This window comes from Microtus ochrogaster, unplaced genomic scaffold, assembly GCF_000317375.1.
Source record: "Microtus ochrogaster isolate Prairie Vole_2 unplaced genomic scaffold, MicOch1.0 UNK82, whole genome shotgun sequence".
Classification (NCBI taxonomy): domain Eukaryota; kingdom Metazoa; phylum Chordata; class Mammalia; order Rodentia; family Cricetidae; genus Microtus; species Microtus ochrogaster.
Genome location: NW_004949180.1, coordinates 1,338,952 through 1,359,831, shown reverse-complemented (window position 1 = coordinate 1,359,831; position 20,880 = coordinate 1,338,952). Strand labels below are relative to the sequence as shown.

At 46.7% G+C, this 20,880-nt stretch overlaps 1 protein-coding gene across 4 annotated transcripts in view; it reads left to right on the top strand.

The window, feature by feature from the left end:
* Positions 1 to 20,624, top strand: part of Sash1 (SAM and SH3 domain containing 1) — a 175,069-nt gene extending 154,445 nt beyond the window's left edge. For all 4 annotated transcript variants that reach the window (XM_026777782.1, XM_005370645.2, XM_026777783.1 and 1 more), the window contains 8 exons: positions 1,089 to 1,224; positions 1,979 to 2,148; positions 3,236 to 3,445; positions 4,145 to 4,295; positions 9,394 to 9,507; positions 13,080 to 14,191; positions 15,366 to 15,497; positions 17,242 to 20,624. In XM_026777782.1, coding sequence (XP_026633583.1) covers positions 1,089 to 1,224; positions 1,979 to 2,148; positions 3,236 to 3,445; positions 4,145 to 4,295; positions 9,394 to 9,507; positions 13,080 to 14,191; positions 15,366 to 15,497; positions 17,242 to 17,505 — 2,289 coding nt within the window. In that variant the 3' untranslated portion in view covers positions 17,506 to 20,624. The remainder of the gene's footprint in view (positions 1 to 1,088; positions 1,225 to 1,978; positions 2,149 to 3,235; positions 3,446 to 4,144; positions 4,296 to 9,393; positions 9,508 to 13,079; positions 14,192 to 15,365; positions 15,498 to 17,241) is intronic.
* The last annotated feature ends 256 nt before the right edge of the window (positions 20,625 to 20,880 follow it).

The following is a 20,880-nucleotide window of genomic DNA, read 5'->3' as shown; positions in this document are numbered from 1 at the left end:
CATGCTTGAGGCCCTGGGTTTAGTTTCCTGTACAGCCAAAGGAAACAAGGCCAGAAGGCAGAGGCATGCATTTGGCCTGCATTTGGCCTGGGCTACATAGTGAGACCCTGTCTCAAAACAGCTATTTAGAAAGATTGGTATCTGAGGAATGAAGCTGGGAACAGCAGCTATGAGGTCCTCTTAGTAAGCCCCGTGTTTTCTTTGTCCCAACAGAGTCACCCAGCACAGCAGGTGCAGGGGCCACAGGCGGCATCATCGGAGGCATCATCGCCGCCATCATTGCCACCGCAGTGGCTGCCACAGGCATCCTCATTTGCCGACAACAGCAGAAGGAGCAGAGGCTTCAGGGGGCTGATGAGGAAGAAGAGTGAGTGATGGGGTCTTGAGAAGTGTTTGGGAGTAGGGATGTCAAGGTTGGGGAGCACAGGGTGGGGACAGAAGGGGAAATCCTAAAGGTGTTGTGAGACAGAGACACCACCATGAATAACCATAACTAATGGTGGTGAGGAAAGATTTTTCTCTTCCTTGTGAAGTATGGATATTAGAAACTCTCTGACAAGCCGGGCAGCGGTGGCACACGCCTTTAATCCCAGCGCTCGGGAGGCAGAGGCAGGTGGATCTCTGTGAGTTCGAGGCCAGCCTGGTCTACAAGAGCTAGTTCCAGGACAGGAACCAAAAACTACGAAGAAACCCTATCTCGAAAAATCAAAAAAAAAGAAAGAAAGAAAGAAAGAAAGGAAGGAAGAAAAAAAGAGTAGATTGAACTTGATCTACATTTGAGGCCTAGCTTGTTCCTGAGTATCCTGAGCCCCTAAGCTGTTTTCATATATGGTAGATGGGGTTTTCCACAGAAATTTTAAGAAAATCTGTTTGAACTTGAAAAACAACTTTGGAGTACTCAGTAAGCAATACTGCTGTCTACAAATGTAAATATAAGCAAGAATGTAGGCTTTCGGGAGAATATTGTAGATAGGACCAAGTGTAGGCATCAGCATCCATTTCACTGATAAAGGTGAAGACCAAACTGCCTAGAATTATGAAATTCTACTGTCTACTCGGGAAACTCAATTCTGTTGAAACTGTTTCAGAACTCAGGACTTGAGGGAATGCCCGGCTCTCCTGCCTCAGTAAAGCCTGATTCTGAACACGCGGACAAGCCCAAGCTCAAAGCCGGGGGCTCTGTAGAAAGCCTTCGGAGTTCTCTGAGCGGCCAGAGCTCAATGAGTAAGTATCGTTTGCAATGTTTCATGATTTCCTTTCGGAGTTACAGACAGACGTTCATTTGGGCCTCAAGCTAAGGCAAGTTGAAGCTGCACGAGTCCAAGTACCCATCCTTTGGGTCCTATTGTGTATTTGTCCGGCTCTGGTGAAAGGGGATGTTTGCTTTTTGATTGGCGAAGATAGAAAATGCATCTCTGATCTTCCAGAGAATAAGCCAATGGTCAGCATGCATGGAGATGACCACAAAATACAGGGATCTGAGCAAGGGAAGGAATTCTAAATATTGATAGCAGATATAAGTAAACTTTCCCAGGACCAGCGATGGCTGGTGTTGGCTGAACAGTGAGCAGGAGGAGGTAGCGTGTAAATCCAGAACTTTATGTTCTCTCTCTCAGGCAAGTTACTCTACTGCTAGTTTTGTTTCCTCCCTGTAATACATGGGAGAAATGGTGAATCTACACTGGGGGCACTAAGTGCTAAGTGCCAGGGCCTGGCATTGCAGCTTCGTTCTCTGCTGAGTCAATGGCCCAAGGATTCCTATCATGAGGATAAGATGTTGGGAGCCCCGTGTCACCTAAGGAACAAGTTAGGATTTCAGTCAGAGTCATGCATGGCCCAGTGGTGATCCTGTCGTACTGCTATGGCTCATAGCTTCCCTTCCTGAGCCTCTTCCAATACACAGTGCTAGCCGTACCTTTCCTCTTCCTTATGTGGGAAGGCTGTGCTTACCCCTGTACATCCTGTTCTCCCAATGCAGGTGGTCAGACCGTGAGTACCACCGATTCCTCCACCAGCAACAGGGAAAGCGTCAAGTCGGAAGATGGTGATGACGAAGAGCCACCCTACCGGGGTCCCTTCTGTGGCCGTGCCCGAGTGCACACTGACTTCACCCCCAGTCCTTATGACACAGACTCTCTGAAGCTCAAGGTAGGCTTTTCCCTGGTCTTGGACAACTAACCCAAGCTCTCTTGTCTCTTGGGAAGGGTTTCTGTCCTCCCTGCTATTGGATGCGTACAGACTTATCATCCAGACTAGCCCATGGTTTTAGTCATGGCCACCTTGACCCCACTGGTCTCCTTTATAACGAGAATAAAATAGAAGCAGACAGTGGTCAAGGATGCGGAAGATGTACATTAACCCTCTGTTACCACCACTTTCTCCCTGGAGCTGTCTTTTGACCCCAGATTCCTTCTAGAACTTCCATGGTCCTTCTTCTATGTTTCCTTTATCTGAAGGGAATAGCTGCCCTGTATTTGTATAACAAAGATGCTTACAGGGAACCTAGAATAGGATGTGGCCACAAGTTAGGGGACACCCTCTTGTGACTGGTGGCAAGCTCTTTCCCCAGGACTAGGATGCTATTCCAGGAGTCAAGGTAGGCAATCTGAGAACATTTGTGACACCCAAGGCCCACCTGACCCTGAAGACCAGGAGGCAGGGAAGGTTGTAACCTGGGATCAGCATGGCATCAAACACAGTTAGAGTGTTCTATCTGCCCTCTGCCAAGCTCCCGATCATATCCTGTCTCGGTCATTTAGGACGGTGACCTGTGGGGCTGGAGTGATGACTTAGTCAGTAACATGCTTGTTACCCAAAGCACGAGGACCCAAGTTCAAATCCCCGGTACCTGTGTAAAAGCTGGGTACGGTGGTGCAACCTATAAACCAAGTTCTGTGGGTGTCGAGACAGGTGGACTAATCCCCGGAGCTTATTGGTCAGCCAGCCAATTGATGGAATCTAGATTCAGTGAGAATCCCTGTCTCAAAAATAAGAGAGAATGCCATATAGAAAACGACTGGACATTTACCTCTGGTCCCCACATGCACATAAGCATACAGCACACCAACACATCTGCATGATTCCTGCATATAAACACACACAAAATTTAAGCAGGAAGCTGACTATTCAAATATTCGAATCCTAATTTTGTAGCATTTCCCCTGCTCTCTGGATTATGTCATTGCTCCTGCTTAGCAATGTGGCTAACGGAAAATCTCTGTTCCCTGGGCTGCAGAAAGGAGACATCATTGATATAATCAGCAAGCCACCCATGGGCACCTGGATGGGGCTCTTGAACAACAAAGTCGGCACGTTCAAGTTCATCTACGTGGATGTGCTGAACGAGGAAGAGGAGAAGCCCAAGCGGCCTGCCAGGAGGAAGAGGAAGGGAAGACCACCCCAGCCGAAGTCTGTGGAGGATCTCCTGGATCGGATCAACCTCAAAGTCAGTCACTAATTACACGTGTCATACCGTGTCCTAGTCCTAAACTGGGCAGGTGACCTATGTCATGTTGCGAGTGTGACTCACTAATACCACCAGTACTTGACAGGACTAGTTAGCCGCAGCCTGATGTTGCCCTTGACCTCTAGGAAGGCGATAGCACAGCATAAGCTCGGTATCAGTATCCTGCTCACAGCCACCTCCACGGGACTGTGAGACCACCCGCCTTCTTACCTCTCCCTTGCTGTACCTCCCAGTGCCTTCTAGAAGATTATTCCTACAGTAGTAGGTTCTGGTTTTCAACTTATAACACATTTTGCTCTGGAGAAATTCAGAGGTTTTGCTAAGTTGAATTTTAATAAGCCCTCCAAATGTAAAAGTAGTTTTTCTACCATGGGCCATGTGGTGATAAAGGAATTAGTTCCTGTCTGGGGCACGGTGGCAGTGTCAGTAAGTGGGATCCACCACCACAGCGTGCAGCCGGTATCGTCTCAAGCCATCAGTGAGTGAGCACTACACCCCTATCTGCCTACTACCCTGGAAGACTGTGAGCCACCACATGTATTACAAATGATACTCGTCCCTTGGTTAGCATAAAAGCTGTTATGGGAAGAAGTCCGAGGGGGTCTCAGGCTAGTTTTTGGACATGCATCATACTGCTAGGCCGTGGACTCCCTTTGATCTCCTTGTTCTACTTCATAGGAACACATGCCCACTTTCTTGTTCAATGGCTATGAAGACCTGGACACCTTCAAGCTCCTGGAGGAAGAAGACTTAGATGAATTAAATATCAGGGACCCAGAACACAGAGCAGTGCTCTTGACGGCGGTGGAGCTGTTACAGGAATATGACAGTAAGTTCAGACACAGACACAGACACAGACACACACACACACACACACACACACAGACACACACACTGCTAGATGGATATCATCATGATTATTATTGTCACCAATGGGCCTCGAATCATGTGCTTAGAGTTCCTGGAGTTACTCAGCTGGTCTCGTTCTTTCCAGAGCCAAGGTTAATTTCCTATTATGACAAGACAGTTCACAGACCAGACATGCCTGTCAGTGTGGGGTAAAAGGCATGCTGCCCCAGGGGCTCTCTGAGGAACCAGTAGGCTCTACCTTGTTCTTGATGGAATGTGCCCTCTTCAGCAGGTCAATCAAAATCCCTGGGTAAACAAAAACAAGCCAAAACAACAACAAAATGGCTGATGACCTAGGCGTCTCTTTGCCCATCTAAGAGTTAACCATTTTCTGAAGCATGAGTTTTTTTCCTATTGAATAGGCTTATTAGTTTCCGTTAAAGAAGGAAATATCCTCTGAAGTGAGTCTGTGGGGCAGGAATTCCCAAACTAAATACGAGAGCTTATTTTCATGCCCTGTGAACAGAGTTCAGGGCATTCACGGTTTTCATTGCCTCCATTGCTGTTCTCTGCTAAGCCGGACTTATGTTCTTTATTCTTCAGTCTGACAAAAAAAAAAAAAGAACCTCTAAAACTGATTCATCATGGAGGAAATATCCTTTCCAGTTCTTGAATTCAAGTGCATTTTCTTTCCGTGCTTCCTGGGTACCAGTAGCTAATGGATTTCTATCACTGAAAGACAGGCCTAAACCATGGTTGATGATGGGGAAGAGTTACGTATTATAAATGATTATAAATGGTCCCCAGCTTAAAATTTTCTTGCTTTTCTGATGCCAGGAAAGCAATTAACAGTTGCTAGAAACTATACTCGGAATTTTGAGTCCCGTTCTTTTTCTAGGCAAGGAATAGGCTGTCTGCAAGCTTTCAGTGCTGAGCTGGAGTCCCTGGTCAGCCTGAGATGATTGACAGCCGCTTACTCTCCACTCTGTCCCAGCTTGTTGACTGGGACGTTCGCTGGATTCGGGCTATTGTGTGCATGCTAGCTTATACTATCCGAGCATACGGTTATAAACTGAGGAACATTTGTATTTTCTGGATGCATAAGACCCAGGAGAAAAGGAAGCAACTGTGTCAGTAAATTCACCCTTTAAATTAACCAGAAACAGGAAGGAATGCTATCACTGTCAATAGAATTCTGAACCTTAGCTGATGTCAGCTTGACATCGAGATCACGTAGGAGCCCAGCCTTTGGACACATCTGTGAGGACTTCTCTAGAATAAATTAGCCGTGGAGCACACCTGTGAAGGAGTGGGTGGATGAGGGCCACTGAGGTGGAAGGACACACCTTGGCTGTGGGTGTTGCCCTTGTGTGGGCTGAGGTCCTGGACTAAATAGAGGAGAGTGTGACCGTGTACTCACGTTCATCTCCGTCTGCTGACTGTGACTGCCATGTGGCCAACTGCTCAAGCGCCCACAGCCACAGTTTGCCCACCAGGATGGACTTTCCCCCACACCCTTAATAAACTCTTCAGCTGCTTTGATGGAGCCTTTATCACAGCCTCAGGAGAAGAAATTAATACATGAGGTAAACAGGCATCCTTCAGGTCCAGGCTTCGGGTGGTATGGGGCGGGGTGGGTATGACCTGCTGTGGCGTTTCGTGACCTGGTCTCTGTAGCATCTGACCCTTTAGAGATACCCTGGGTCTCCAGCCAGGTTGTGTGTAAACAGCCTGCCTAGTGACTGGTGTGGCTGACCTGCTCTATCAATATGAATTAGAGTTGAACCATCTGTTCCCCTGGACCACATCTGCTCCGAATTATCTGCCATTTACTCTTCCCCAACCATGGAGGACAGCTGGCTTATATACATCATCCGTTACATTTCCTGTTTCATTTAGATGTCAGAAGAGCAAAGCTAAATCCTGCACATCGGCAGGGATCTGAGCCGAGTTTGACATAAACACATTGGCTCAGACCCATTGTCCCAGGCTCATAGCCTAAGTAAGATTTGTACCAGAATTGTTTTATAGGATATCGTTATCCGCCGTGATGCTAACTTGGAGGCTCACACGGACTCCTTGTTTCTTCATAAATCCCATTTTGGGTCTATGCGTTTCCATTGTTTGTAATTTCTCTGATACCTAAAATAGTATCTCCTTTTATTGATCCTGAAGCAAAGGCTTTGGGGCTCGGTGGTTCTAATCAGTGTTGAGAAGTCATATCCAGATGTGGCCTAGTGATGTAAGACATCCCATCCAATGCAGTTAAAGTCATTGTAATGAAGAAAACCTCCCTCCAGGTCCCTCAGTCACTTGGAGAAGCCCAGTACTGTTCTGCCAAGTTGGGTTTGTCGAGATGGAGAGCACTAGTAAGGTTCCCAGAGAAATGTGGGAATATCCTGAAGTGATCTAGCTCGCTTCCACTGAAACTAATACATCTCTAGCATGGCTTGGAAGCCAGACCGAGCTGGTGTCCTCCCAGGAGACGAGGGAAGGGGGCCTGCAGTCGGCCTCCATTTGGAGATTACCAGCTCTTCTACGTCCTCTAAATGAAAAGAGCCCTTAAATGGTTTACCTTTAAAAAATATTGCAATAGAAGACGTATAACATATCATTTGCCATCTTAACCAATGTTAGGTATTCCGCTCAATAGAAACAGTCCTTCGAAGCTGGCCACGGTGGCTATGGCCACGGTGGCTCATAGCTGTAGTCTCCACTAACTGTTTCCCAGGGAATTGACCGTTGACACAAGTATGGCAGGATTACTGAAAGGCTATAGGGAGAGAGACCCTGACTAAAAGAAGGGAGGTGATCTTTTTTTTTTTATATATAAGACTTTTAATTAAAGATTATTTGAAGCATGCGGGAGGCACAGAGAAAAGTTGAACAAATGTGTGCAGGAGCACTTCGCAAATTCAGGGGCGGTGATCAGTCCGCCATATAGAAAATACTCTAAACCCTTTGAAGGGGCTTCCCAAGAACCCCATCTCCCCCCGTTTCCAAGGAAACTGCTCTCTAGAAAACGGTGTGTGTGTTTATGTGCCATTGCTTTTGATGTTTGGGCAACTCAGTGTCTTTGCAAATCCCGCCCATGTGCATGCTCACGCGTGAGTGGCTTGGCAGGGGAGAGCTTTAGACCCAGCATTCTGAGTCCATTCAGCTTGTGCCCAAATGGGACTCCAGCCCTTCTGATCTTGTTTGACTGACAACTGGCTTCTTCCTCTGTACCTTGAGTCTTTTCTCTGTTGCCATTGATGCTAGCAAGCGTAGCAGAAGGGTCTAGACGCAGAAGACCTTTCTTTCTTCTTGTGAAAATGGTGCTCTAGTCCCGTGTCGTATGTGTCCCACGTGACTGTGAACTGTGCCATGGTTCTCAGGCATGAGAGAAAGTCTTTCCTTTTCTGTAAGGACAGGATTTAATAATGCCTGGTAAGGCGGGTTCCCAGGATGCACTTCACAACCTCGGCAGGAGTCCCGTGTTTTCTTTTCTATGCCCTAGTAGGCACTCTGCAGCCTGTGTTGCTGCTCTGTCTGCTACACCAAACTGTCGGCACAGGGAACACATGAGTGATCCCTCTTTCTGGGTAGCAAAAGACATCCCAAAGCTTTCATTTGTGAGTATCATTTTCCTAAATAGCATGCTAGACAAGAACAAAGGCCGGTCCAAATCCGCAGGCTCTTCCACAGGATGAGAGCATTGCTGTAGAATGTTCCAGTGTGAGGTTGTTTGCGGAAGGAGGGACGGTATTTGCTCGCTCATGGGCTTCTAATTTGTTAATCTCTCACTAATCGTTTGGTAATTAGCACTCTTTTGGAGTATACTTTGAGAAGTTTTTCTGACAGACTCTGTGGCATCATTCACTTTCCCTCTAAGGAAGACAGGCAGGCAGTGTAAAGGGAACTGGGAACCCGCCAGCACGGGCCTGACGTCATAGCCCTCAGCCTCCTCCCACATTCATTCTGATGATCTGGGAAAAGGCATCATAGTTCTGCCTTATTGATTTCTTCCTTTTTTCTTTGTGTGTGTGTATGTGGTTGGTGTGGGCAGGTGAGCGGCAAAGGGAAAGAAAAAATAAATTAAAGCCATTTGTCTTTGAGACTAGCTATTTGTGTAGAAAATATTCTCTTGGTTTTCGTTTTCTGTGACCAAGTTCTTTCTCCACATAATTATCCAAAGACGCTCTGTGTGTAGAGAAGCCTCAGCGGCCTGGGCTCCCTGGGCTCCCTCTCTAGAAAACACAGCCATGCTGCCTGGGAGTTGAATGCTCACATCGTTTCCCCGCATGCTTTACTCCAGGGAGATTCCCTGAAACAGCATGGTTAACTTGCCTCCTGGTTTTCCCCAGCCTTGACTGAGGTCTGATTGACAAAAAAATGATGCTTCTTTATGGATGGGTTGCCCAAGCTGGGACTGTTCCATCTGCCAGTCCAAGGGTCTGAACACCTTTCTCAGTCTGGGTGTGGGGAATAGAAAATGCTTACCCAAGGGCAAGGGAGAACTGTCAAAAGAACAGAGACTTTCAACACTCCAGAAGACAAAAGATCTGTTCCTCTCTCACCAGCCTTCCTCTGACCGAGGCAATACAACAGGCTCATATCGTTACCACAGGCTAACAATATTCTCCGATGCTAATAGAGCAATATTTTATATAAGCTCCCGAGTTTGAAGAGCCTATAATATAAATGAGCTGAAGGGCAAGCCGGCCAGGTGCCTGGAATCGCTTGACCCTGTCCCCCTCGCACAAGCCGCGCTCACTCACACTGCTCCTGCTGAAAGCCTCATCACTTGGCTGTGCCCTCCTCCTTGCCAGCACCGCACTCTGCATTCTCCTCTGTCCCATGGCTTCAGTTTGCCACTGTTTGGATAGCTTGGGGGTTCTCGGCATATTTCAACCCTGGGCTCTCTGACGCCAACTTTATCCTCACATGGTGGATATGCTCCTTGAAAGAGAAGTGTTCTGATTTCATTAGCTCATTTTCACTTTAGTTAGACTAAGCACAGGTGTCAGTAGCAAAGGACGAAAATCTGACTGACTTTGGGGCTCCTGGTGACACCCCTCTGTGTACTTCATCCCCAGGTAACAGTGACCAGTCTGGGTCACAGGAGAAACTGCTGGTGGACAGCCAAGGCCTGAGCGGATGTTCCCCACGAGACTCCGGATGCTATGAAAGCAGTGAGCACTTGGAAAATGGTAATGTTTGCGCTAACTTCTAGAACAAGCTTCAGCAATTCCCAGCTTCAAATGTGTAAGAATATTCTCTCCAAAGCTTCGATTCTTGTCTGGCAATGAAGCCACGGGTCATCTTTCCATTTCGGGCCTCGTCCCCCACCGCTCTTCAGTTAGCATCTGTGCTCATTCCTCCTGGCTGCTGCGTGAAGTTTATAAATTCTGCCTAAAATACCTGCGGCCATAAAACCTAAATTGTGTGTCTCTTGTGCCCTTTTCTTCACATAGTAACTACCAGCATCTCAGTGCTGGGAATGATTAGGCCCATAAGGAAAACAATTTAACCAGTTGACCATCCATCAAGGGTACCCTGGCAGACGTGTTCTGTATGTCGTAGCTGCATAGCCCGATTCCGGAAGCAATTGCCCCTAGAGAGGATGACTAAAAGGGCCACGTGTCTTATTTGTGGCTTCTCTCTCCTAACTGTTGGGAAGCAGACGATATAAAACTCCTAAAGCCTCCTCCATACTGAACCAAGGTCTTAAGCGGAATAAGGCAGAGAGGGTAAATGTCATGGCAGGGGACTGTGGCTTCCTGTGGTATGCCCTGAATTCCTGTTATTGTAAGATTAGAAGCAGTAGTAAAGAGGTCATACTGCTGTCATGTCCTAAGCTCTGTTGGACACTTGAAGACGATAGAAGAGCATACCCGGGTTCCATAGCATATACCAGCTATTGGAATTCTCATCTGGTACTAACAGGTTAGGCTATTTTTTCACATGTGCTGAAGCAAGCCATCTTAAGCTATAGGTTGCAGTTTGTTAGTTACTTGTGAAGTCAGTTTAGTGACCCATGGATAATGGTTTTGTAGGACGCGGTAGAAATCAACACGTTCCATATGGTCAGGTTAGAATCATTAGTAACATTACTGTAGTCTTTACTTCACGTGTGTCTGTTGGATGGCAGACATAAAAATGTGTTTCTTTATGTATATCATGCTTAAAAACAAATAGCATGGGAGAGTTATTTTGAGGAGTACCCAAACCAGTTCTAAGATAAGGCAAATAAAAGCTGGGTTCAAATTCTCATGAGGAGCTTACTCCAGTTACCAACCATACTCGTAAAGTAACCCCACCTCTGCATTGGCACCCTGGGCATCTCACCCACCTCACACTGATGTCGATTCTGATAAGCATCATGGGAACCTAGCAATGTACCCTTAAGCTCTGCCACCCAGAATGTTCTGTCATTTTGGAAGATAAGCAGGTCCTCTGATGCTTCACATTTAGATAGCCCTGGTCAGTGCAACGCAAACCCACCCAGGAGCCCGGCACACTGTCATTTTTAGCAAACAGCAAATCTTCGGGTAGGTTTGGGAGGCATTTTTCTTTTCTGTTAGTAACTTTCTGTCCCTGAAGCAGTCTGGTAAATTAACCCCAGCAGTGCTGGCCTGGTAAGTCCGGAAAGGAAGATAGCACTGCCAAAGGGTTTAGTGCCCAGAAGAACTTAGGAAAACTTCTTGGTGAACTTGATGAAATCCCCTGGTGAGCCATGCTTAGATTTCAGGGGAAGTCAGGGCTCTTTTCTATATGAAGAATGTGAACTTGGCATTGATACATACATGGTGTAGGTTGGGAGGTAATGAGAGGAAAACATATTTCCAAAGCTTGTGCTCCATGAGTGTTAAGAGTTTTCTATTTCAGCTGACTTTTAAGCTTTCATATAGTCTGCTCTCTGAAGCATTTCTTTTCCATTTAGCTGTGGCGATTCTTCTGTTAATGAGAAACGGGATGGTAGCCAATACATTGAGTCATAACCGTAGGCCATATCTCCATGTAGCAACAGAATAGTGACCTCCGAAGAAGGGGCTAGTACATTGCCGTTGAATAGTGGAGAGATCCAGGAAGGGTTTGCAATATGAACTTCTTCATAGAGGACGCATGCCATTTGACAAGGCCTCTCTGCTTTGCAGGATGTAAAATATTTCATATGCTGATTGGGGTCTTTTCAAAAAGGATGGCCTCGTTAATAAAAAGTCCAGTTGAGGAGAGAGCTGTTCTCATCGGCCAGACTTAGGGGCTGTAGTTATGCTTGGCATGAAACTCTTCATATTATCAGTTTGAGGTTTGAGGAAGCTTAGAAAGCTGTGAAATCATGAATGAAGGCTCTTTTTCTCCCTGCTGATGAAGGCCAAATCGCTTGTACTGCTAGAGCCCCGGGCCTTTCTTTCTGTTCCATTTCCTTCATCTCTACTGCCTTACAGAGAGACTTTTTATCAAAGATAGCCTTCTGTTTGCCCTGAAGCAGCTTCTTCCCTTATTGCGTGGGCACCGTCCAACCCGTTTTCTTGCTCTCCCTATCGTGTGGGTCCACAGCCTGATTTCTCCCTGCTGCTCTTTGCGGATCACATTGAAAGGGTGATAATGCTCAAAGGGGGGACTTAAGAGTTCAAAATTAAAATACTGAATTCAGGATGTTTATTGATAGGTTGGTGGGGGGAACCTCTTAGCTATATTAATAATATGCTAGCTTTTCAGTGATTAGACACAGCCATTTTTTTGTACCTTCCAAGCCTGACAAAGAGTTGTGATGTTTTCATCCTTTTGTAGAGTAACTTAATCACGTGGCTCAGATGTTTTGTTACCTGGAGTATTCTCAGGTTTATCAGATCAGGGACACAATATATGTCATTATCAAAAGAAGAGACAAAGCGCCATAGGTGTGTGTGTGTGTATGAGTTGCCTGGGCTTAAACACATGCCTAAATAGTCAGTGATCATAAGCTTGCCTGTGCTATATACATGCTTACATAGTCAGTGATCATGCGCTTGCCTGTCCCTACCCCATACCTACATGGTCAATGAGCATGAGCTTACCTATGCTACACACATACCTACGTGATCACAGCATGTTCCCAGTAAAGCGTGTCACACAGTAGCTGCCGCTGTAAATATAAATCAGAAGCTATCAGATTGCTGGGTTACGTCTGCCTGATGTTCAGCTAACAGTCTAGCGATTCGCTTTAATCAGTTGCTGCACTAGAAGTGTCCGAGTAAGTATTTTGTAGATGGTCTCTGGAAAACACTCCCTGCAGCTTGTTTACCAGTCAGTATCAAAGCTGCCTCCTCGTCGTTCTTGTGTAAATGTATTCAAGTAGAGTAGCAGCAAGGAAAGGATGACTTACGTGCTGTTTTGTTTTAATCACCCATTGTGGGGACCACTCGTAGAACCCACGCTAAGAAATCAGTTCAGAAAGTCAAGCCGCCAAACAGATCTTACGGCTTGGTTTCTGAGTAGGGCGTGCATAGCCAATCAACCTTCTATACTGAATGCAGCTTGGAACAGACATTAACCCTCGGCTGCTTCTGCTTGGCGCAGCATTTTATCCACATAACCAATTCGTTTCCACCAATATAAGTACTTTAATGAGACCAGAATTCTTTATAAAAATAAAAGTGGGTCCCTAACCACCCTACATTTTTCAGTGTCCTAAGTGAAAGTTTTGTTGATGCAAGAATTATGTCCCCTACCAGCCCATGTTTGTACCTTCATGTCAGTGACTTTAAAACGTGGTTGAAAAATATCTCTTTCTCTCAAGGCAAAACTCAAAAACCCAGCGTGCTGTCTACCAAGTCGTCCACAGAGTCCAACTTGAAGTCTTTCAACAGGAGCCAGCCAGGCAATTACCCGACATTGCCGTTAACAAAATCAGTGGAGGTGCGCCAGCAGGGAGAGGAAGGCAGGTTGGGCCGAGGTCTAGCCCCGGACACTGCCCAGTGCGGAGATGTGCCCTGTGGGACTGGTTCGAATAAAAACCGAAGGAGCCTCCCTGTCTCCATCTGTCGCAGCTGTGAAACCCTGGAGGGTCCTCAGTCCGTGGAAAGTTGGCCCCGATCCCATTCCCTGGATGACCTTCAGGGTGACGCTGATGCCGGCAACGATGTACCTACCAAGGTGCAGGAAGCCTGTCCTCAGAACGTACCGGAAGTGCCACAAAAGACGTCTGCCTGTTCCTCCGAGGCTCAGCCCCGAGGCAGAGATCCTACTGCGGAAGACGGGATGCTTCTGACCCAAAGCAAGGGATTTTCTGAGCCCCCAAAAATGATGGCTAAGAAACTGGATGGCCCCACAGTGACCTCTAATCTTGGCGTATCTCCTCCTCAGTGTGTTCCCAGAAATTTAGAGGCTCAGCCTCCAGTTAAACCTGGCTTAATAAGGACGTCTCTTGAGGGTCACAGAAAAGGACATGACCACCACCCCCTGGGCACCAAAGAAGGGGTAGATGGGGAACAGAGCGCCCCTGAGACCAGGACACAGCCCAGACATCCATCGCAGCCCCCACCTGTGCCTGCCAAGAAGAATCGAGAGCGCCTGGCCAATGGCTTGCACCTGGTCCCCAGCCTGGAGGCGCCCACCCTGCCGCTGAAGAAGGCCAGCCCTGCCAGTCCTGTCAGCCCCTGTGACTGCCCCTCTCCCCGGGAGCCCAGGCCTCCCTCGGGAACTGAGCCGGGCAGCCCAACCTGTGCGAGACCTCCGCCGTGGCTGGCAGAGCTGCCCGAGAGCACCAGCCTGCAAGAGCATGGTGTGAAGCTGGGCCCAGCGCTGAGCAGGAAGGTTTCCTGCGTCCGGGGCGTGGACCTGGAGATGCTCACCGAGAACAAGCTGCAAGCTGAGGGCATTGATCTCACCGAGGAGCCCTACTCTGATAAGGTATCCAAGGCTTGGGCCTCAGGGCCTCTGACTGTTGTTTTTCTCAAATGAGAGCCAGGGAAGGGAAAGGCCGCAACCACAAGTGCTGTGGAGACAGCATGGTGCATTCTACCTATGGCCTCTGTGAGCGGGAAATGTACCCTTTACCCCGGGATTCAGTACAAATGCAGCTTCATGGTTTCCTTTCCCCCTTGCTTGGTTTTAGTTTTTGGCAGCTGCGCTTATCAGGGAGCACAGTTAGTACCAGAACTGGTTCCCTAATGGGATGGTGTAATAGCAAGAGAGACCTGAATTTAGGGTACATAGCCCGCAGGCAGTGTGTGTTCCTTCCTGTGTAGTTCAACCGGGGTTTTCAAATAACCCGTGTTATCTCTTCCCTGTCAGATTGCTGTAAGCAAATACAGTTGCTGGGAGCATACCTAGCAAACTGTCGAGCCTTCCAGTTTAGTGTCCTGTTCTGGCGTGTGACAGCAATTACACGCCAAGGAGCTGGGAGGCATGATGTGAAAACCCTAATGCACCCAAACCATTCACATCTGCGATGAAACACGGTTCTGTTTGAAAAGAGAAAAACGTACCGACACCAAAGCGACTTTGAAGACAAATCGGTGATAATAGAAGAGGCTGTGCTTTTCTTCGGGAAATGCATCTTCTGTCATAACGTGTTCCCAAGAGTCGCTGTCGTTAAATTCTTATGATCATCAGTGCCTCCCAAGAACAGCCCCTGTCCCCTTTGATACTGATGGCTGTGTAGCTCTGAAGGGGAAATGGGGAGACTTGTGCAGTAAATGTGCCCGGGTGTGACAGTGGCGTCTTCTCAGATGAAGGGCAAATAGGATCTGTGGAGTGATGGCTTGGCTTTCCACAGATTAGGGACCATGCTCAGCCACACTAAGGCACTGAGTTTTGTAAAAGTGAGTTTCAGGCATCGGAAAATAGAGGATTGTGTTGTCTTAGTCCTGTTTTGAAATATTTAGAGCTTATTGGTGTCTGGAAGATGAAGATATACGCTTGCTCCTTGTCAAGTGTCTGTCCCAGTAATAAACGGGACGTGCTCCTTTTGAAGTAACCCTTGGTGTTATTTTCTGAGAGCAAAGCCTTCACGTTTGTTGGATCTTAGGTGGGGGAAATGTCTGTACCACCATTCATACCCCACTCCTCTTTCCCCTGGCAGCATGGCCGCTGTGGGATCCCTGAAGCTCTGGTGCAGAGATATGCCGAAGACTTAGATCAGCCTGAGAGGGACGTTGCCACCAATATGGACCAGATCCGGGTGAAGCTACTTCGGAAGCAGCATCGTATGGCGGTGAGCAGCCCACATTTTGGGGAGGAACCCATAGCATTCTGTAGTACATGTAGTTACAAGCCCCTGGCTGGCAAGTGTTAGCAGCACAAGGGCTTGCTAGAGCCCTGGGAAGAAAATAACATGGTCTGCTTAGATTTTGATTTCGTTTTTTGAAGGGGTTTATACGTGGTAGAAAAGGCCTCTGCCCCTGAGCCACACCGCCGACTTTTGTTTGTTTAGGAATGGCCTCATTGTGTAGTTCAGGTTAGCTTTCAATTTGTGAACCTCCTGCCTCAGCTTTTTGAACACTGGGATTGCAGGCATCATGGTAGGATGCTCAGGCTAAGACCATTTTAGTTAAATAAGACGAATAAGTTCAAGGAATCTCTGTGCACCCCAGGGGAATTGCAGTTGACATCGGTGTGTTATATACTCGGAAGGCACTGAGCAGACTTTATTCTTAGTCTATGAGAGAAAGCTCTGTGGAGTGGGACAGAGTGAATATGTGTTAGGAAGTTTGGCTTCGATATTCTGCATTTCTCCAAACACCAACGCTGTATGTCCCAAGGATATAAAACTTCCACTTGTCAATTTTCAACGGGTCATTTCTGTGCACATGTGAAAGAAGAAATGCACAGTTTTAAGCCTCGCTGTTTTTACTTATGAGATCACGAATCTGTTTTAGTAAAATATTTTTCTTACGACCAAGATTCCATGGTTTTTATTAAGTGAATATTCTATGGTTTAGCCAATTATGTATCAATAAATGTTTAGGGCTTTTTCTCCAAGTGTTTTATTTTAAATGATATAGTGAAAAGCAGCTTGTTTTTTTTTTTAATATATCTGTGGAATTCTCAATAATATCTGAAGATTTCTATACTTTTATGAGAGTTCACTTCTTCAAGATTGTACAAAATCAGGGCTGGAGAGATGGCCCAGCGAGCAAAACACACAAGCATGGGACCCAGATCTTACCTCTATAACATCATAGGTCATGGCCCATACTTAAGTGCCGCTCGGGAGGCAGAGACAGTGGATCCCCGGAGCTCACTGAGCACCCAGTCTGGCTGAGTCAGCCCATTCCAAATGAAAGCCGGAAGCCCTGCTTCAAAATAAAAGATGGACGGCTCCTGAGTAAGGACGTGGAAGGTTGACCTCTGACCTCTACACACACATTGTGCACCTTCGTGAACATGAGTACACGCACAATTACACACATTGTGTGGGCTTTGACACCCTGCATATCTGCTTCCGAGAGACAGCCTTCTCTGTACCTACCAATCAGGTTTTAACAACCGTTTCTCTGCCCTAGTCAACTCTGGATATTATTAGATTTTAAACTGTTGACTAACCGTGTACATTTAGATATTTCGTTTTCTGGTTGTTACTATAGGGTCAAATACAGGAGAGGTGACCCTTTACAAAACCCTACCCACTGAGCACCGTTTTCAACACGGCCACACCTGTTTGTCTCTGCAGTTCTCCTTCGTTAAGGGATTTCGTGGAGACAGAAATAGCGGGACATATGTAAATGCCTGCAGCTTGGAGCCTTACGCACATAACTGGGATTTAATCTAATCCCAGATTCCTTCTGGAATCTTCTAGAATAATCCTTGAAAGTCTTTCTCATTTTTGAGCAGAGTTCTTGATGTTTGACATCTCTTAGCCATGGCATAGCTTAGTCCCATCCCTCTTAGCCAACAGAAAGTAACCCTCTCATGGTACCTGTGCAATCTTCATGACATGACTTTCCTTATTTACCCAGATCCCAAGTGGCGGGCTGACGGAAATCTGCAGAAAGCCCCTCTCTCCTGGATGTGTTGCCTCTCTGTCGGATTGGCTCATTTCCATTGGCCTGCCCATGTACACCAGCACCCTTTCTGACGCAGGGTTCAGCATGCTGAGCCAAGTGCCTTCCCTGTCCCCCACTTGCCTTCAGGAGGCCGGCATCACAGAGGAGAGACACATAAGGAAGCTCATATCCGCAGCCAGACTCTTCAAACTGCCACCAAGCCCTGAGGCCATGTAGCCAAGCCTACCATGGCCCTCCTTGGACAAGAGCCAGCCTTCCACTGTGCTTGCAAAGCTGATACAATCCCTCTAAATCTGCTGGGGTTGACCTGATCCAGAAGGAAAGACCCCACGTGGGGCTCCCAGACCAGGATTGGTACCAGAACCGAGGAAAAAGTACCCCTCCATGCCAAGGAAATCGGTGTGGTTCTCTTCCATCCCCAAAGGCAAGACAAGCACTTAGTTTTGTTTTCAGACACAGAAGAGCCAAGATGCCAACTTAATTGCGAACACGGTGTATCCAGTCTGTCTTTGTGCTGGCAGAGGGGCTAGAAGAGGGCAAGGCAGCCCGCTCGTGTCTGATGGTGCCCTTGGCCACCTGTCGGTCACCCCGCTGGATGCCGGAGCCCGATGGGCTGAGCGAGCTAGGCCAAAGCAACAGACTCTGAACTTACTGTCCACTATTGCCCAGACTCCTCCGTTCAGAAGTGAGAGCGGAGGACTACACCAGGAGCGGGACAGCCCTGCTCTCCTGTAGATAAACAAGAGACATTTTAATTGCTTTCTAGCAATTAGCTTTTGTTTGCCTTAATATAAACTTTTAATCAGTTATCTATCTAGTGTCCGCAACCCTTAACCCTAGTTCCAGATCTTCAGCTTAGACTGCCATCTAACGTATTGGGGGTGTTTTCAGCAAAAATAGCCTTTTTTTTTTTAACAGTCTCGTTCTAACCTGGTTTATTTTATAGGGGTGACTACCAGGCCCACATTTCACGTTGGCTTTTAGCTTTTAAACTAACCACAATTTCAGTACAAGTCCATCTGTACTCACAGAGGGGCACGTATGTTCACGTGAGCACGTGTGGAACGGCCCTTCATCCCACGCTCTTTAGTGAGTGCCCGTCGTGGTGGCCACGATGCAGTGGTGGCCACGATGCAGTGGTGGCCACGGTGCCGCAGCATTTACACGGAATCCTGACCACGCCCATTCCAAAACCCGGTCTCAGCTAGTGGATGACCTCGGCAGAAAGTCATTGTCGTGTTGCGTATCTCAGAAAGATTTTTTTTTTCTAAAAAGGGAAGTAGTTACATGCAGTTTGTTGGTTTGTTGTTTTACTTTTTTTTTCCTTTTTGGCCAGTTCTACAATTGTTTTTTATCTCTCATTTGTTACTTAGATAATTATTTTAACTCAAAGGTTCATCATGGAGCCAGACAAGCCACATTGGCTGTGTGTTCAACTCTGCATCTTTTCAACTGTTCTTCCAGCTGTGATTCAGTGTAATCTCTCCTCTTCTTGTCTGATGTCTGGTTTCCTAGTAATCGGCAGACTTAGACAGATGCCTGGTGCCATCGGTTTGCCATGCAGTGTTTTTCTCTCAAGCATCATGTGAAGGCTCAAGTTTTCACAGAGGCGCTTTGAACACAGCCTGGATCAAAAGTCCTCTGATATGTCACTAGATCATTAGAACACGATTTCCCTCAGGAGAGGAGGGCAAGTGGTTTTCTTAATAACAAAACCAGCCCGACCATGGGCTTCATATGGCTGAAGCCCTGGCTCTGAGGAAAGGGACATTCTCAGGTGATGTCTTTTTTATTTTATTTTATTTTTCACACTTCGATATGCATTTAAAATAACACTATGTTCCCTCAGTCTCACTCACCTTCTGTAAGATGCCGTGGGAAGAAGTCGAGACAAGTTGGACTAAAAAGGCAAAGCCCCCGGATTCCTATTGGACTCTTAAAGAAAGACCTCATGCTTGGCCCCCTGGGTGGTGGCCAAGCCTCCCTCATGGGTGGGGATGCAGGGTTCTCAGCCAGCTACAGCATCTGGGTTGTTTCACGTGCTGGTGTGGGACTGGTGTTCAGAAACAGGCGTCTCATGCTTTTGAAGTAACCCTGGCCTGACGTCGTAAGAGATTCTGCTCACGATTTTAGCTGAGTAAAGAGACAAGAAAAAGTCATGTTAGCGGTACCAAGGGAGAAGGAGAAATCTCACGTGAACTTCCAAGGTTTAGCCCATTCTCAGTGTAGGGTTTTTTCTTTTCAGTCAAACTAGCACCAGAGGTCTTGAGAAAGCCAAACAATATTTTTATCACTCTGGAAATCATTGCCTTTGCATGGAAAACAAATTCAGGGACCATGAATTTAGTGTGAATGTCTGAAGGGGCTGAGGTGGTGTCTCTCTCTCTCTCTCTCTCTCTCTCTCTCTCTCTTTCTCTCTCTCCCTTCCAATATATCTGTAGTGTTTGTTTTTTCTTTGCTTTTAACAGTTCATTTGGTTTGAATAAAGCCTGAATGTTGGTGTGTGGCCCTGAGGTGGCCTGGGGCTATCCCTAGGGCTGTGAGTGGACAGGTGGCAGGCTTTAGCAATATCCAGTTTTGATCAGTTGCATTTGGTACAGAATTTTGAGTGACGGTGAAACTTGTTGTCTTTGGAAAGCACAAAAGAAAGCTGGAAAGGCATTTCGGCTCAGGTAGCTACCCAGAATGTGTGTGATTTGTGCGTCTCAGCTGTCCGCAGAGAAAGCAGCTGCCCAAACTTCGATTTACATTCCCAGATGATAAGAGCAAATAGCTTTTCATGGCCTTGCATAGTTGGGGGCCCTTTTCTCTGTCCTGACCCCAGGTGTGGATGAAATTGGAAATGATTCCTCTGTGAGAAGTGTTTCCCCGACACAGCCTAGTGTGTTCCACAGGTGCAGCGGAGCTGAGGTCGATTCCCAAATCGCTGCTGTGTGCGGGCTGAGTGAGGTTCCAGAAAAGTCTAACTGTCTTGTGTCCAAGTTATCTTGATTTTTAAATTGATAGAAAAGAAAAACAAACTGTCGAGCAAGTTATATGACAACTAACAACATTGCACTTTCTGTATATGAAATCAATATTTAAATAACTTATTTTTCTCCATTGCTGTTCTTAAACCTTGTAAGTAGCTGTAATATACCAATACCAATATGGTCTTGCAATTGCTTCAGCCCAAGAAAGCTGTGTATTGTTTTAAAATTTGTACAAACAAATTATTGTGATGATCCATTTAGAAGAAGAAAGGCGGACAGGAGGGTTTTCCTGCGCATCAAACTTGTCTATAATTATGTCATCTATGTACTTAGGGGAAAAGCAAATAAATTTCTTCAGTTGAGTCTGTTTCTTTTGTTCTGGTGGCGCTTCAAAGACAGAAGAAAAATGAAAGAGAAACTTGAAAATCTTAAATTAAAGGGAGTGTGGTTGAGGAGTGCAGTGTTCTGTGAAAATATTGACTGTACAGGGGTCTTGTTTTTAATGACTCTCAAAGGTTCTTTGTTTGCCTGATGTCTGTGTGTCTGTGTTCATGTGTATGTGGGCATGCATGTGCCATGACGAATGTCTGGCGGTCAGGCAGTCCTGGGTGACCTCAAC